The sequence below is a fragment of the Triturus cristatus genome, chromosome 9 (assembly GCF_964204655.1).
Source record: "Triturus cristatus chromosome 9, aTriCri1.1, whole genome shotgun sequence".
Lineage (NCBI taxonomy): Eukaryota > Metazoa > Chordata > Amphibia > Caudata > Salamandridae > Triturus > Triturus cristatus.
Genome location: NC_140592.1, coordinates 319,002,920 through 319,020,458, shown reverse-complemented (window position 1 = coordinate 319,020,458; position 17,539 = coordinate 319,002,920). Strand labels below are relative to the sequence as shown.

Below are 17,539 nucleotides of genomic sequence, written 5' to 3'. Positions count from 1 at the left end.
GGGGAGAAACATGTAGGCAGTGTAATGGTGTGGCTGACCTGAAAGGGAGTAAACACTGTAGTGAAGGCAGTGTTTTAGATACATACATTGCTATGTTAGCATAAGCGCCTTGGACGTTAGAAACGCCAACTTGCCACTTCTGCTGCTTTTGCACACAATACTGCAGGTACATGTTATTATTTGAAAACTGCTTGCTTGCCTTTTCTTCACATGAGAACTGTCTGTTCACATCCCTAGACGTGCACTGCGACCTTGGTCTGAACATTGTGTGCAGAAACAGTCTGAGCCACCAAACAATGTATGTTTTTGAGTTCAGGTTGATCGGCCCACGCTCTAGCTATAACACGCACACAGCTGCAAATACCTGAAAGTCGAGAGCCTTTAATATTGCAGTTTGCATGCATTACACACACATTCTGGAGAATAACTTTTCCAGGCACAGAGCAAAGCTGATTCTGTGATGTGATGCACCTAAGCTGATCTTTACGGTATGGGGTTCCCCATTCAAGCCTAGAGACCTTCTATTAGTATAATAATACTAGCTCATTAGTGAAGGGAGGTTGGTTGTATTCCACGGTCATTTGTAATATGATTTCTCCCTTCATTTTCTATGGTATTGTAACAATGCAGATGGTTTTAATTTTAATAATTTGTCTGCTTATGTTAGCCAAAGTACTGCATCTTAGGACACGTTGTTTATAAAATAAACATTTTAAACTTTACCGTGCCTCTGATTACTCTTGTTGTGGACTGATATGAGAATAATAACGAACAGGTATTTCTGATTCCCACCATTCCTGAAAGTACTCTAAGTCGCTTGTTCTGGGTTGTCTATACATTGGGACCTCCGAGAGAATATGGATAACGAATGGGACACTGATGCTAGTCGGATTGGGGTTCTGGGTACTGAGGTGAGTTTTTGGTACACCACAATTCACTGAGGTCCTAGTTTCCTGCGCATAGTTCTGTGCATGAGCAGAATCCCTGCAACAACACCATTGGCAGAAAAGAGGCCCACGGTTGACGAACCAGTTTGTCTGGGGAAAACGGGTGTATGGAGGGTGACCAGAAAGACCTTGAGGCTCGCTGACCCTCTTGGCTGATGTAATGGCTACTAGGAAAATAGTCTTGATTGTCAGCAGCTGCAGAGGAAAGCTGTGTAAGAGATCAAAGGGAGAACACAAGGTATGTCAGAACTAAAGTGAGATCCCACTGGGGAATCACAAAAGGTGTAGGAGGGAGAAAATTCAGCAAACTTTGAGAAAATGAGTCACAACTAGTGACTTGAAGAAAGATGGTTGATCCGGCAACCGTAGAAAAGCTGAAATAGCTGAAAGGTAACCCTTAACGGTGCCCAAGGAAAAGCCTTGCTGAGATAAAGATAACGCAAACGGCAACACCTCTAACAAAGATGCAGGAAATGGGTCCACTTGGCGAGAAGAACTGTTATGTGCCCGGGTTAGACACCTGTAGCAACGCTGCACATTTTCTTACATGTTCCTCTTTCTGGACAATAACATTTTAACGTGACGTTTTGCACATATTTTCATGCGTGACAATATTGGATTTGTTTCTCTGAAACTGCTTTGCTTACACTTCTGGCTTCGCATAATATTATCATGATGCCTCGAACACGGCGTACAAGGCCTTTGCACACGCTTTGCAAATGTTATTCTATCTTCATCCACAGGGCGACAGGGCTATCTGCATTCCCATAACAATGCTAATCTGCATATACATCGCAAGAATGCTTTTTATTGTAAATAAGCATTTCTTGGGGTTAGACAGAGGAGACACTTCAGCTAACATAAAGAGGTTCCTGCATACTAAGGCTTCACCAAGCAGCTGCCTAACAGCTCTGTGAGGGGTGTCCAGTTCGTGATGAAGACTGAGTCCTACATTCTGTCCCGTCAGGCAATGGGGTTAGACCTTCCCGTGGGGGTATTCTTGGCTCTAGATATACACACCTACATATACTCTAGATGCAGATAGAGTAGGGATTGCATAGAAGGAGTACGCCCGATCACCTGTTTTATATGCCGACATATATACACTATTCTTAGCATCATGGTGGAACTATACCTGCTAATTACTATTTTGGTGCTTGTAATCACTTTCATATGCTTCTGCCTACCGATTATCACAGCACATGTACTCTATACAAGAACAACTTTGGTTCAATAAATATATTGAAGAACATCCCCATTGTGTATTATTTGTATATTTCTCTGAGAGTAAGAGTACACAACTGACTGAGCGAAAGGGTTCTAGATCTCTTACCACGATCCCTGAGGGGGCAGGGTTGTCATGTTTAGTGGTTGCTAGAAACCATTTGCTCCCTATTTGAGTCAGGGGGGCTTCTGGTGGCACTGTGAGCTAGCTGGCCTCTAAGCCAATATATACTATGGGAGGTGCATGGAATCAGTCTAAGCACCTCACCCTAAGTTTGTTGTCCGCAAATACGCAGATCCTACGTATTACTGGGAAATACACAACAGAACACCAAGTCACGTGTCCCAAAGGCAGGCATGTACTCTCTTAGTTGATGGACACATGGCTGCCAATATGACATCACAAACCGTGGGAAGAAGATCAAAAACTCTCTACGGTTAGCGCTCAATCTTCAGGCAAGACGGTAGAGAGAGGTCAGGTTTGGATGTAGGACCCTGCCCTATTGTTGTGACAGAAGGTCCTCCCCGAGGTGCAGCTTAATGGGAGGACTGATTATCAGGCTCAGGCTACCACACTCTCCGTGCTCAATCCAGAGCCATTAAGATGACTTGGGCCTGGTCGGTCCTGATCTTCTTGAGAACTCAGGGCAGGAGTGGTGTCAGTAGTAAGGCGTACAAGGAGTCCATTATTACATTCGAGGCAGAAAGAATCTGTGAGCGAGAGCTGCAGAGGAAAGACCAGAATGCTGACTGTGTGTATTTAGACGGTGAAAAATAGATCAAGCCAAGGTTATCCCAATTCTTGGAATAGACCTTGCACCACTTCTAGATGTAACCACCATTTGTGATCCACAAGGTATCGATGGCTGAGAGTGTCTGCCCTAGCGTTCAAAAATCCTGGTAGGTGCTGAACAACCAGGTAGAAGTCTTGGCATGACAGCCAAGTCCAGGGGCATTGATACTCCTGCAACAGGGCCCACAACCCCCAACCTGCCTTATTTGTTGCAATACCACATGGCAGTGGTATTGTCCATTGTAGGAAAGTGGATTTCTGTTGCAGTAACCCCCCCTCCCCACACACATTTTGCCAGATTCCTGATGTACTTTGACTGGGTTTACACCGGGTCCCTGCCAATCAGGTTTAGTGCCTGTGTTCTTTCCCAAAACTGTACCTTTGTTTTCACAATTGGCACACCTCTGGCTCACCTTGTGACCAGAGAGGGTCTCTAAGGGATGCAGCATGTATTGTGCCACCCCCGAAGGCCTTTCACCAAATAAATACACACTGCCATTGCAGACAATGTGTTTTGGTACAGATAAAACTGGAGAGTAGGCATTGCACACATCCCTGTGTGCCATGCCCTTCAACCACTGCTTGTGGCATATGTAAGTCACTCCTCTAGCAGGCCTCACAGCCCTATGGCAGGGTGCACTACATCACAGGGGAGGGCACAGCAGCATGAGCAATGTGCCCCTACAGTGTCTGTGCCATTCACAGACATTTTAAATGCAGTGGAACCATATTGAGCACAAGGGCTGGGAGTCTGTTTTTACGAACTCCACAGCTTCATGATGGTTTTATCGAATACTAAGGAGTTTGGTATCAAACTCCTCAGCACGAAAAGCCACACTGACGCCAGCATCTTAGTGATGCCTCCTGAAAATGTCCAACTCCCTCGTGTCCAGCTGCCTGGTCTGCACCAGCCTGCCATACAGAGACATGTTTCTGACGTCACCCGTCACCCCCCCCCCAACCCCCCCCACCCGCCGGGCCTTCAAGGTGGGAGGCCTTGTGCTCTCGTGGGTCTGGGACAAAGGCTGCTTGGGGTGGAGGTGCTTCACACCTACCTCCAAGCAGGAGAGGCATTCAGGGTCCTTCCCTTTGATATGCTAGCCAGGGCCTCCCCAGCTAGTGGAGATGCCCGCACTCATGACCAAGCCCCACTTTTGGCAGCAAGATCTGCGGGAAAATTAGTAGTCAGAAGAGGTGTGTCCGCTCTCTGCCAGGACCACCCCTAAGGTGCCCTGGACCGACATGAACCCCCTCCCCCCCCTTCTCCCCCCCCCGTTAGAAAATCCTCCATCTTGAAAGGAAGGATTCAACACAATCAGGTTAGGGGAATGACCCCTCCCCAAAGGGAGAGGGCATTCTAGGGGTGTAGTCACCCAAAGGCAAGTAGCCCATTGACTAACATCTGCCAGTACCTATAACACCCCTAAATTCAATATTTAGGAGCACCACTGAACCTTGATCCTCAGGTTCCTGTGATCAAGAAGAAAAAGGATTAAGAAGAGCCTCGAAGAAGACTACTGATTTGAACCCAGCCCTACCGGCCTGTCTCCTGCTCAACGACCCTGCGAAGAAGAAGAAACCTGTCCCGTGGCCAGCGACTTTCAAGAACCGCAGGAAGACTGTCACTCTTCAGCCAAGACCAGATCTCCCGAAAACAGCGGCCCTGTCCAAAAGAAACAAGACCAAGGGTTCCGATCCAGGCAGATTCGAGACCCCTGCCCACTCTGCCCCAGACGCCCACCCAGGGACTGTGGCTGTTCGCACCCGCGGCTGTATCAAAACGGATTTGGGGACAGATCCAGAGGGCACGGAAGGCATCCAGGCAGCTTGAGGCGCTGTGTGGCCGGATGGTGCCCCAGAGGGAGTCGGCCCAAAGATGTGTGCATGGCGTCATGCACTTCTTTTAACTGGGTGGGTTGCGCGAATGGTCAAGGATGTGGACTCTGCAGTTGGAGTGAAGAAACGGGGCCTTGAAGTACAACGTATTAGACTGGGAAACTGAAGAACGCTTCGATTTCTTCTTGGACTAATCAGACTTAGACAAAGTGGTGTTGGAGCGGGAAGGCTATTGTCTGCTGAACCGGGAACGCAGCAGATCCTTCTTCTACCATGCTGCCAGGAGCTTCAAAGCTGCTTGCAAATAGACTTGGTGGTGCGTCAACTTGCAGATGCCGTGGAATTGGAGTGGAGGCTTGACCTCAGGCACAAGAGTAAATCCACGTGAAGATTAGATACAGACCTCTGTCTGTGACATTCCCTGCAAGGATTAAGACCCATAGTTTGGATGGGGGACATGTTCCTAGCACAATGGGAGCAATTGCTAAAAAATGGGGGCTAAAACAAGTAGAAAAGCAGTCAAAAAGTAACCAAGGTAGCTCTCCAGATCTGCACTGTTGGCACAGGAAGAAAGGAACAGATGTCAATGCGCTGGGTTGCCGCATATTTGGCTACCACAACTTCACTTTTTGAGGATGACATCAATGCAGAGCTGACAGACGCCACTTATCGGCGTTCAGAGGTACTGCTCAAGATTTTTTGGGACAGTCTGACACCTGGGGAGTAATCTAAGGTGAGGAATCTACAGTTGGAAGTATATCAGAATTCACCTTCTGGACCTCCAATAGAAGAGAGTGCTTCTTTTGATGTGGTAAATCAACGGGTAGCAGAGGTCTTAGAGCAACAATTGCTTTCTGTTAAAATTCAAGACAAATATTTTAACAAAAATTCTGCAACCTGGACCAGCCTCGACGGAGCCTTTGCTTCAGTTCAATGAAGCCCTTCCTTGCACCTTATTGGGCACTTGATCTAAGCCCTGTTCTTGCCCTCCTTTGTACAGGCAAGTGGCCATACGCCACAGACCATCATCTGGTAATACTGATTTTCTTACAAAACCTCCTACTCCAGGTCCAGGCTTCCATCAGCAAGGTGAACACCAGTTCATTCCTACAACATCACCGGGCAGGGAGACTAAGAGGATCGAGGCATTCAGAAAACTAAGGTTCGCTTCAACTAGCCCAGCACTGAGGTCAATCAATGTTATTTGGTTATTGTAGTGATACACTCACACACTAGGCCATAGCCAGCAAGGTCCTGCCAGCGGTTTCAAAAGAACTTAGGGCCTCTTTGGCTCAAACCATTCAAGATGGTCAGAATCTGGACAAATACATGATTCGAGCTGGCCCTGATACTACTGATTCTCTGTGCTGGGCAGCTGGCACTAGTTTAGTACTCCATCAATATGCATGGATGAGTTTCACAAGTTTTCCAGGACACGCATAGTCCTCCATTATGGAGATGTATATCATTGACTCACGGCTATTGGTGAGAAAGCTGATTCGGTCTTGGAATGTTTCAAGGGGAGCAGAGCCATGGCATGCTCTGGCTCTCTGGGCCTTACAACCCCTGCCAAACAATGTATTCACCACTTTAGGAAGCTGTGAGGATACTCAAGAGGGGTGGCGTACAGGCACTGCTAGGCTCTATGGCCCGACTGCAGTCACCAATCCTTTTGAGGCCGGGGACATGGAGCTGGCAGGCCACACTAGTCATCATGGGCATCAGTCCTTCTAGTCTTCCTCCCTTTCCGCTACAACCAACAAGCCGTTTAGTATTTGAGTTTCATTCTCCGAAGGAGCAATCAAGAGGGTTCCGAACTCTGAATTAGGGATAGATTGGAGGAGAGCTTCAGCCTCTTAGATCTTCACCTCGTGAATGCCTTCCTAAGGAAGGAGAAATGTTAAATGGTCACACTGGCCCATGTTTTGTCTGCCCTGGATCCATGCCCTGGATGGTGGCTTTGGACCTGAAGGATGAATATTTTCATTTACCCCTATCCTGCAGTCCCAGAAGCGTTACTTATGGTTCAAGTAGACCAGTAGCACTTTATTTGCCGTACTCCCCTTGGCCTCACTGGTGCCTTTGGGTGTTCACGAAAGATGACCTTGGCCGCCATCTGGGCAGGAGCATCTGCTCTATGATCAGGCTGCCACTTCTGGAGGATCTTCTGTCACAGCAGTAGGGAAGGGTCCTTCATCCGAACCTGCACAATCTATACCCCATGCATGAAATTAACTGGTTTTGACCTGTACTGGAAGTGGTAGATATCATCCTTGCCGCAAGGCGTCCTTCCACAAAGTCCATTTACACCAGGCGTAGGGACACATTTGTGGACTGTTGGGGAGCCACATGACAGACCCATGTCAAACTGTTGGATGGTTTACCATTTGTTTTTGGCGTTGGTCCAGCCCGACCTTGCAATGGGCACTATTAAAGGTGGCAAGGATGTGGACCAAGTGCGCATAAAAGTGCCAGTTAGGTTCTCTGGTTTGCATATCATCTGTGAGGGCATCAGTCTTTACTTTGACTGAAAACTTTTGTAAATATAGGACTTCTGAATACCATGATGAAGAAAGCTGACTCTTCTATGGAAGAACCGGGAGTTGGGGGAGGTTGGTGTGGTCATATTGTAGGTTGTCTCCAATATAATCAAAACGTCCTTTGCTCTGGTCACAGTCTAATACAAAGATTTGATAGAATACTAGAGGTCAGCCTCAAGCCAAAAGTAGTGTCTTGTCAGAGTGAATGGGGGCTAGTTGCGTGGGAACTGAGCTTACACGCATCCTTTGCCAAGATCGATATCAAGTTTGGGGTCTAACAGAACTATGTGGTCGACATCAGTCAGTGGATTCAGGGCTGGCATCAACACGCCTGGCAACAGGCATAGATGAGGTTCCAGGTGTAAAATTGGCTCTGGAGTCTGAGCTGAACCCCAAGCAACTTCATGAGGAATAGCCTGTGCTGAGGACAGAGCCATTTGAGGTACCTTAGCTGGACACCTCTGTGGATTCCTGGGCCCCAAGGTGTGCAAGTGTTAGCTGGTAAGGTGCTGAAAATGAAAAGCACGGTCTCTTTGAAGGCCTCAATTTGTTGCAGCATCACTTATGGTTTGGTACTTCAGGGTGCATCAGAATCAGCTGCTGCATCAATTCCTTAGTAGGGGACTAAAAGCAAGACTTGGGAGCATCACGACGTTCGTGTGACTTCTCAGATAGAGTAGCAAGGCTGGGATGAGACCGTCTTAAACTTCATGCGCTTCTTTTTTGACTTCGACTTACCCAAAGACTTGCATCGTGACAAAGGTCTATTGCAGGACAGGGCCCTGAAGTGGGTCTTTGTCCTCGACTTCAAGTGGGAACAGCCTTTGCGCTACTTCTATGAATGTTAAGTGACATATAGCTTGGCTTCAGGGTCTGGAACACCTTTGGTTTCATCAGCACACACTACACAAGTGCAACACCAGAGGCACACCTCATTGTGATTAGTTACAAAAAATAGTTTGAGACCGCCCCTACAAGATTTGAAACCTTTTGTTTTAGAAGGGAACGCATTCCTTTGTGCAACTGAAAATTTGGAAGAAAAAAACACGTCAACTAATGAGAAAAAATTGGATTGAGAGCTGGATCCCCGTAGGAAGGTGCAAAAATAAAGGAACCAACGTCAGAGTGCTTAGGTGACACCTATATATGCACTGGTAGTCACTTCTGGGGCAAAGCGGAGTTGACTTGGAGCAGTACGACACAACCTATTTGGCACAGAGGGTCTATGCTGAAAAAGCTTCCAGATCCAGACCTGCGCCCAGGGATATTCTAAAAGCAAGGATTCTGTGGTTAGAGGTTTCACCAGAAACAGTGCCACCACTGCAAATCTTTTGCAGTCTCCTAAATCTGGATGGTACCAGATAGGTTCCCTGGGATGTGCTCACTGGGACTTCAAACCCCCATTGCAGAGCCTGCACATGCCATCTGGCATGTTCAATCAGCACAATGCAGGAGGCCACAGTCCCAGTAGTCTCAGAGTTAGCCTAACTTAAATCCAGGATAGAGGGTGAAACATTGGGATCACAGCCTGAATGTCCTGGACTCTCCGCTGGGGGTTGGGGAGATGGGAGGCATGAAATAAAGCACTGTATCACGGATGGCTCTAATGAATGGGTATGTCTGCAGAACAGTCTGGTTTTACTTTGACAGGTTGATAGCGAACCCTAATGATGCTAGAAAGCTCATCACCATCAGGGGTGACCTAAGATGCCTGAGGCGAGTGCGCCTCTAACAGTCAATCGTCAAAGTAGGGAAAGACTAAAACACAACCTCCGAAGATGTGCTGGAACCATCACTTTCATGAACATCAGAGGGGCACAGGTGAGGCCAAAGTGAAGCACTGCAAACTGAAAATGTTCCTGGCCCACTGTGAAACGCAGATAACATCTGTGGGTCTGCAGGAAAGGGATATGGAATTAAGCATCCTGCAGGTTCAACACTAGCACCATCCAGTCACCAGAATATAGGTCAGATAGAACCTGGGCAAGATTGAGTATCTTGAATATGACCTTTTGCAGGAAGGCATAGAGAGCGAAGATCTAAATTAGGATAAAGGCTTCCATCCAAAAGTAGAGGGAGTAACAACCAGTTCCTGCTCTGAGGCTAGAACCAAAAGGACCTGCACTTCGTACTGCAAAAGTGACATGTCCTAATGGAGGTTGAAGGTGTGACGTGGTAGAAAGAAATGGAAGGACATAGCCCTGCTTGACAATTTGGAGGACCCATTTATTGGAAGTAATGTCTTGCCACCCCTGAAGGTTAATGGTGGCTATTGCCACACACAGGGTGGCTGCGTGTTGAAAATTACACAAAGTGGTTTTGAAACTATTGCCAAGCAAGACTGTGACTGAGTTGGCCCTGCTGTCCGGGGGATGACTCTGGGATCTATGGCCCCAACCACAAAAGGGCTGAGGTGGGTTGGTGTGCCAGTTGAATCTGGCATGGTCAATATGCCATACCCCTGAGAAATTCTCAAAAAAGCCAAAATTATTGGGGGTGTAGAAAGGCTCAAAGAACGAGCTGTGGCTTCACTCTTTGAAACACTCTAGGCCCCATTTGCCTTCTCATCAAAGGAGGTAAGCTCCATCAAATGGCATATCCATGATGCCTCTACAACCCCAGAGAAGGCTGTAGACCTCATTCAGGCATGGCGCCGAAACACCACACTCATGCCAAATGTCTGACCTGAGAAATCTGTTGTATCCAGGCTAGATTGGATAATAAATTTCGCTGCATCTCCGCCATCTTTAATAGTTTGGCCAATCTCTCTGGCCTTCGATGCTTCGTGAGAAATTCAGAATCACCTGGAACTGGTATGTGGCAACAAGCGATGTCTGTTGACTGTAATATTAGAACATGGTTTTGCCCAAGTGACCATCTGTAAGAGCCTCATATTAAAGGGCTCATCCGGTGCCTGGCAAGGATGAAGTACGTCCCTAAGGATGTTGATTTTAACCTCCATGGTCCGGAGCGACATGTCAAGGACCCCTGCAGTGCTCCTGATAACTACTGCAAGAGATGCACTGTCCTCCTTGGTAGGACCAGAAGGGGGAGACTAACCCAAAATCTGATATATATATATATATATATATATATACATATATATATACATATACATACATATACATACATATACATACATATACATATATATTCACTGAAAAAACCATAGGTTTCAGGCTTGATATAGTTAGGAATTTGCATTTAAAAAACCTTAGAAATTCACTGAAAAAACAATAGGTTTTAGGGGTGTTATAGTTGAACAGTTGAAAGAATGTGTTTAAGTCATATAGATGATTTTTTAGGAATATTTTTAGTTTGTGAAAATAGACACTTAGAAACATTTCTACTTAAAAGCACACAATGGATTCATATGGAAGGAAATACAAGTTACTGGTAAGTACGCTTAGAATTACTTTTCAGGGTCAGGCTGGGCTAAAAAACGCAGCCCTGGGTTCTCTCCTGATAACAGGTGAGTAAATCGTAATTCGTAGTTCGGCTGATTTTAGAGGAATATTTGTACGTTTCAAAAATGGACACCAACTTTTCTGGTGAAAATCACACAATGGATTCCTATGGAAGGAAACACAAGTTACTGGTAAGTACGCTTAGAATTACTTTTCAGGGTCAGTGCAGGGCTAAAAGATGCAGCCCTGGGTTCTCTCCTCATAACAGGTGAGTAAATTGGAATTCGTAGTTCGGCTGATTTTAGAGGTATATTTGTACAATGGTAAATGAAGGGGGCGGGGCCTGAGGTGATGTGTGCAGACACGCCCTGTGGTGCGTTTTAAGTTGGGGAATTAATTCCTCTTCAATCCTGCGGTCCCCTGGGGGCCAACTAGCCCACCAGGTACCTCCAGTATGCGTCAGGGAGCTGCGTTGCATACAACACTCTGCAACGCAGCTCCGTGGCGCTTCCTGGAGGTACCTGGTGGGCTAGTTGGCCCCTAGGGGACCTCTGGATTGAAGAGGAATTAATTCCCCAACTTAAAACGCACCACAGGGCGTGTCTGCACACATCACCTCAGGCCCCGCCCCCTACCTTCACCACTGTGCAAACGCGCCCCGCGGCATGTTTTAAGTTGGGGGATTAAGTCCCCTTGAATCCTGAGGTCCCCTAGCCGCCAACTAGGCCACCAGGTACCTCCAGTAAGCGCCACGGAGCTGCGTTGTAGAGAGGTGTAAAAAGGGGCGTGGCCTCATTACACCCCTCTGCAACGCAGCCCCCTGGCACATACTGGAGGTTCCTGGTGGGCTAGTTGGCCCCCAGGGACCCCCAGTATTCAAGGGGAATTAGTTCCCCTTCTGCAAACGTGCCAGGGCGCGCGTTTGCAGAGTGGTGTAAGGAGGGGGCGTGGCCTCCGGCCCAATCCCGTTTTTTTTTGCCTTTTTTTTTTTTAGAAGCCCCCCCTTCTTTTTCTATTTTTTTGGCCCTGAGGACCCCATCCCCTAGGGCCTGACCCCAATTTTTATATATGAAAGAAAAAAAATTGGGACCGGGGCCGCGTGGCCCCCCTCCAGAGGCCATAATTTGCCCCGGGACCCCATCCCCGGAGCATGGGCCTTTTAAAAAACAAAATTTATGGAGGGGGGCTGCGTAGCCCCCTCCCGGGCCACTTCTGGCCCCGGGGACCCCATCCCCCAGGGCCTGGCCTCTCGTTGGAGACCGTGGGGGGTTCTCAATCCCCCACACGGTCCCAGCCGGCTCCTGCGGGAGCCGGCATTGCTTTTCCACATGAGGAGCAGCTAACATGCTGCTCCCCATGTGGAAAAGCAATCTGCTTTGCATCATTGAAGCGAGAGCAGGTCTCCCTGCTCTCGCTTCAATGAAGCAAAGCAGTTTGGAATGGCAGGGTGGGAGCCGCGAGGTTCCCGCCCTGTCATTGCAAACAGCAGTGTCCCGGGGGTGGGCACTGGGTGGCGGCGGTCCCCAGGGCCAATACAAGGCTCCAGGAGGGGGGCCGCATGGCCCCCCTCCAACATGTACAAGTTGCCCCGGGGGGTAGCGGTCCCCGGGGCTGGGGGGGCCTGAGAGCCCCCCACATCAAATTGTTTAAGCCCCGGGGGGTGGCGGTCCCCGAGGCTGGGGGGGCTGCGAGCCCCCCACCTATGTTAACGAAGCCCCGGAGAGTGGCGGTCCCCGGGGCTGCGGGGGGGCCGTGAGCCCCCACGCATATACAATCTTCGAGCCCCGGGGGGTGGTGGTCCCCGGGGCAGTGTGTGTGTGGGGGGGGGGGGGGGGGGGGGGTTGGGACACCCCACACTTTTTTTTTTTAATTATGCCCCCGGTATTTGGCCTCGGGGGTAAATTAGAATATTGAGCGCGGGAGCCCACGCTGATTTTTTTTTTTCCGGCCGAAATTTGCGCTGGGTGCGCGAATCTCGCAGATTTAAAAAAAATAAAAATAAATAATACATCTTTTTTTGGGCCCTGGGGGTCCTTGTGGGACCCCCTGAGCAGGTCTAGGGGTCAGGATGTTTCTACCCTGCCCCCTTTTTGCGTTTTTCTCGTTTGATTTTTAGGTTTCTTGTGCCTTGGTTCTACCGAGGCACAAGATGGCTGCCAACACTTCCTGATCTGGAGTGTTGACAGCCAATTAGAATACAGCTCGTGCACGGCAGGTGCGTGCTGGGTGCGGGGAGGGTGCGTGGATCCTTCGAGGCCATAGATATATCTATGATTTTACTTTGGATTTTCTCAGGAACTACTGAATGGATTTACACCATTTAAGCAAAAGGCACGAGTCTGAATTTGGTGTAATTCCGTTCAGCAGTTCGGGCTGTAGCTGCGTCAACAGGTCCTATGGGAAAATGCATGGGGAAAGCGCGTTTTGGGACCCCCCTTTTTTCTCGGCCCCCGCTTGACGAATCACCGTGAAATTTTCACGATAGGAGCGGACCGGAGCTGGCCAAAAGAAATTTCGCTGAGATTCATCAATCGGCGCCAACGTTATTCCAAATAGAATGTTGCGGATTTCCTATGGAAAATAGGTCCTAACTATATCTACCTGCTGGCGACTGCCAGTAGGAGGGGGGGGGGGGCGGGGGGGGAGAGAGACACACACACACACACACACACACACTTCCTTCACTTTCAAGAAATAATTCAGCACTCCAAGGGGAACGGTTCTACTCCAATCTTATTTGAATGATGGCATATATATATATATATTCACTTAAAAAACCATAGGTTTCACACATGTTATAGTTAGCTGGACATTTCACTCGTAAAAAACCATTGAAATTCCCCCGTTATAGTTAGTTCAGCTAACTATAACTCGCGCGCCCGCAATGCACTGCTGATGACGTCACATATTACATCACTCATGACATGGTCAGTGGCATCACTGATGACATCATCCTTGTGATAGAGTGGCGGTCGCACGAGTTATAGTTATCTGAACTAACTATAACGGGGGAATTTCAATGTTTTTTTACGAGTGAAATGTCCAGCTAACTATAACGTGTTAAACCTATGGTTTTTTAAGTGAATTTGCAAGGTTTTTTAAATGCTAATTTCTAACTATAACGTGTGTGAAACCTATGGTTTTTTAAGTGAATTTGTAAGGTTTTTTAAATGCTAAGTTATGTATGTTTTATTATATTTTTTATATATAATTTTTTTTTATTTTTTTTTTAAGGTTTTGCGCGCACCCCGTTTTTAAAAACAAATTTATTCATCACCCTTCGGGGTCCTTCAGGGACCCCCTGACAAAGGCTAGGGGTTCAGGAACTCTCTACCCTGCCCCCTTTTCACGTTCTCCACCTTTCTTTTTCCCTGTCACACACACAACACACAAAATGACACTTCCCGATTTCGACCGATTAGAACGTTGACTGACATGAAACCACCAATCAGAATTACGCTCGCGCACGTTAAGGTGCGCGCACCGTGCGCGCTTATAGATATTTATGTGCTTTTAACTGCCATTTTCTCAGGAACTACTGAGCAGATTGACTCCATATATGCAAAAGGCACATCCCTGACCTGAGGACTACCTCTTTGCCAAATTTCAAGTAATTCTGTTCAGCCGTTCGGGCTGTACCTTCGACTAAAGGTCCTATGGGAAAAAGCATGGGGAAAACGCGTTTTGGGACACCCCTTTTTTCTCAGCCCCCGCTTGACGAATCACCCCGAGACTTTCAGGGTAGGAGCTGAGCGGAGCGCCCCATTAGTTTTGAAAATTTCGCGAGGATTCGTCAACCGGCGCCAAAGTTATTCAAAATAGAATTTTCAGATTTCCTATGGAAACTCGGTCCTAACTATAACTATCTACTGGCGACCGCCAGTAGATAATATATATATATATATAAATATATATATCTCTCTCTCATCTATATCTATAATCATAGCCCCCCATTGTTTGAGTCTGTGTCCAATAGTGCCGTTGTTCTGAAATGATGGCAACGGCACTGGGGGATCGCATTCCTGCTTGGGTTGTGCTGCCAGGGAGGAAACCAGTACTGAAGTCGGTCGCGAGTGGATCTAGAGGGCCCAACTGGAGCAGTGTGTGGATCCGCTATTAGAAACCCAGATGGGAGGCCTCTCTGCTCCTGGGGATCTGCAGGCGTACCAAAAGGGAAATAACGTTCCAAAAAGGTGCAGCATGGTATTGTGGAATTCCTCGATTTGCTGCGATTTCGATGACCGGACTGAAAACGGACTTCAGGAGTGCAACCTGGAGCCACAATGAATTCCTCGTGCCTTCTTGGGAGACAGAGTGATGGGAGGGGGTCAAATCCTGCCTATAAGAGCTTTTGAGGATTTTCCAAATCCTAGCAGGATGTCTTGGGGTACTTCGCTGTGAAGTGCTTAGCTTCCTAATCTTGAATGGCCTTGAGATGCATTAAGATTCATTCACTGCAGGCCTTCGAATTGTGGTACAACCCCAGACACAACAGGCAAACCACATGTGGGTCAGTCAGACATTTCCCACAGGGTTTAAACCTTGTATACTTGAGAGGTGACATAATTCCCTTGCCCACTAAAGAATAGTGCAATTTAGTGTCTCAATGAGACGAGGGGTAGCTTTGTGTCCATTGCTGTAGAAAGGAAAGAACTGCGATCAACGAACAGACTCCGGACATCACTGCCCGCCCCACCACACCACCGACAACCAGCTTACCATCACCACCTGGAAACCTGCTACTACTGAAGACACCACCACAACCATGAAGAACACCCACTCAGGAGCCCCCATGGACCCCTGCCCACCGCATATCTACCACAGAGCCACCGCCATAGCACCCGAACTAGGCTGGACCATCAACACCTCCCTCGAATCCGGCATCTTCTCCGACGACTGGAAGAAGGCAGAGGTCAAGCCCCTCCTCAAGAAACCCTCGGCCGACCCGACGGACCTGAGAAACTACCAGCCCATCTCGCTCCTCCCCTTCGCCGTCAAAGTCACTGAGAGATTCATCAACGTCCAGCTGACAACCTTCAGCGAAGAGAACGCATCCTCTACTCCTCCCAGTCCAGATTTCGCAGCAACCACAGCACCGAGACAGCCCTCCTCACCGCCAACGATGACATCCACATGCAACTCGACCAGGGTCACACTGCGGCCCTCATCCTACTAGGACCTTTCCGCAGCCTTCAACACCGTCTCACAGCGCACTCTCGCAGCCAGACTCTACGACCCCGATATAACACGAACCGCCCTCAACTGGATCCGCTCCTTTCTCTCCGGCAGAACCCAAGGCATCAGACTCCCTCCCTTCCTCTCTGAACCTACAGAGATCAACTGTGGAGTACCTCAAAGATCATCGCTCAGCCCCACACTCTTCAACATCTACATGGCCCCCCTCGCCGCCATCGTCAGACAGCATGGGCTCAAGATAGTATCTTACGCCGACGACACCAAGCTCATCCTCTCTCACAAAGAACCCTAAGACACCAGATTCAGCTTCCAAGAAGGAATGAAAGACGTCGTAGCCTGGATGAGCAACAGCTGCCTAAAACTGAACTCTGAGAAGACAAAGGTTCTCATCCTTGGACCATCCCCCACTGCTTGGGACAGCTCCTGGTGGTCCCCTGCCCTCGGAAACCTACTAACCCCGACGGACCACGCCCGGAACCTCAGCATCATTCTAGACTCCTCCCTCACCATGACCTGCCAGACCAACGCGGTCGCCTCCACCTGCTTCAACTTCCTCCACATCCTCCGCAAGACCTTCAGGTGGTTCCCCCCGAAGGCAGAAAGACCAACGCACTCATAGCCAGCAGACTGGACTATGGTAACTCCCTCTATGCCAGAATCAACAAAACCCTGCTACACAAGCTCCAAACCATCCAGAACACCGCAGCCAGACTCGTCTTCCGAACCCCACGACAGGAGCACATGACCTAGCACCTATGAGACGTCCACTGGCTCCCCATCGAGAAGAGAGTAACCTTCAAGCTACTCATCCACGCCTACAAATCCCTCCACAACATCGGACCCAAATACCTCAACAAAAGAGTCTCCTTCCACGTACCCAAAAGGAACCTCCGCTCTGCCAACCTCGCCCTGGCAGAGACCCCACGCATCCGCAGAACCAGAGCAGGTGGCATATCCTTCTCCTACGTCGCAGCAAAGACCTGGAACAAGCTCCCAGTCAACATCAGACGCTCTCCCACTCTGCACACCTTCAGGAAGAGCCTCAAGAACTGGCTCTTCGACTGACCCGGAGCTGCGCCACCCCCCACCCCACCCCAGCGCCTTAAGACCCTCACGGGTGAGTAGCGCGCTTTATAAACCCCTGATTGATATCAGCACACATGCTGGCATGCAGGGGCACTGCTGAAAACTTTGTGATCTAGCCTTCCACCTGAGCAAGTATTCAAACAGTGAGGACTCTGAGGTTAGAAGTTTTTATCAGAATAAAAGTAACTGAGGGACTATGACATCAACACTGGGAAATGATTTAAGCATGTGAATCTATGACAGATCCAAAGATTGAGTAAACAAATAGAGCCTCTGTAAATTTAAAGGTAACTCTTGCACTAAGATGACTTACCAGGGGTCATGCTCCCCGAGTGTCTCCATGGTAGTAAACAATTCTATACAATCTTCTAGTGCCACCAGGGACTGCCTCTTATTCAAGGATTTCAGCATGCTTTCATGTTTGTCATGTGCCTACATACAGGTAAGAAAACAAAATTAATACATTAAAGCAAAAGCTAGAGATGTTCGATGTCAGAACTTTAATATTCA

At 48.3% G+C, this 17,539-nt stretch overlaps 1 protein-coding gene across 1 annotated transcript in view; it reads right to left on the bottom strand.

Annotated features, from left to right (window-relative positions):
- Nucleotides 1–17,539, bottom strand: part of USP4 (ubiquitin specific peptidase 4) — a 776,462-nt gene that overhangs the window by 120,780 nt on the left and 638,143 nt on the right. Inside the window, exon 18 of the mRNA XM_085625029.1 lies at nucleotides 17,343–17,461. Coding sequence (XP_085481155.1) covers nucleotides 17,343–17,461 — 119 coding nt within the window. The remainder of the gene's footprint in view (nucleotides 1–17,342; nucleotides 17,462–17,539) is intronic.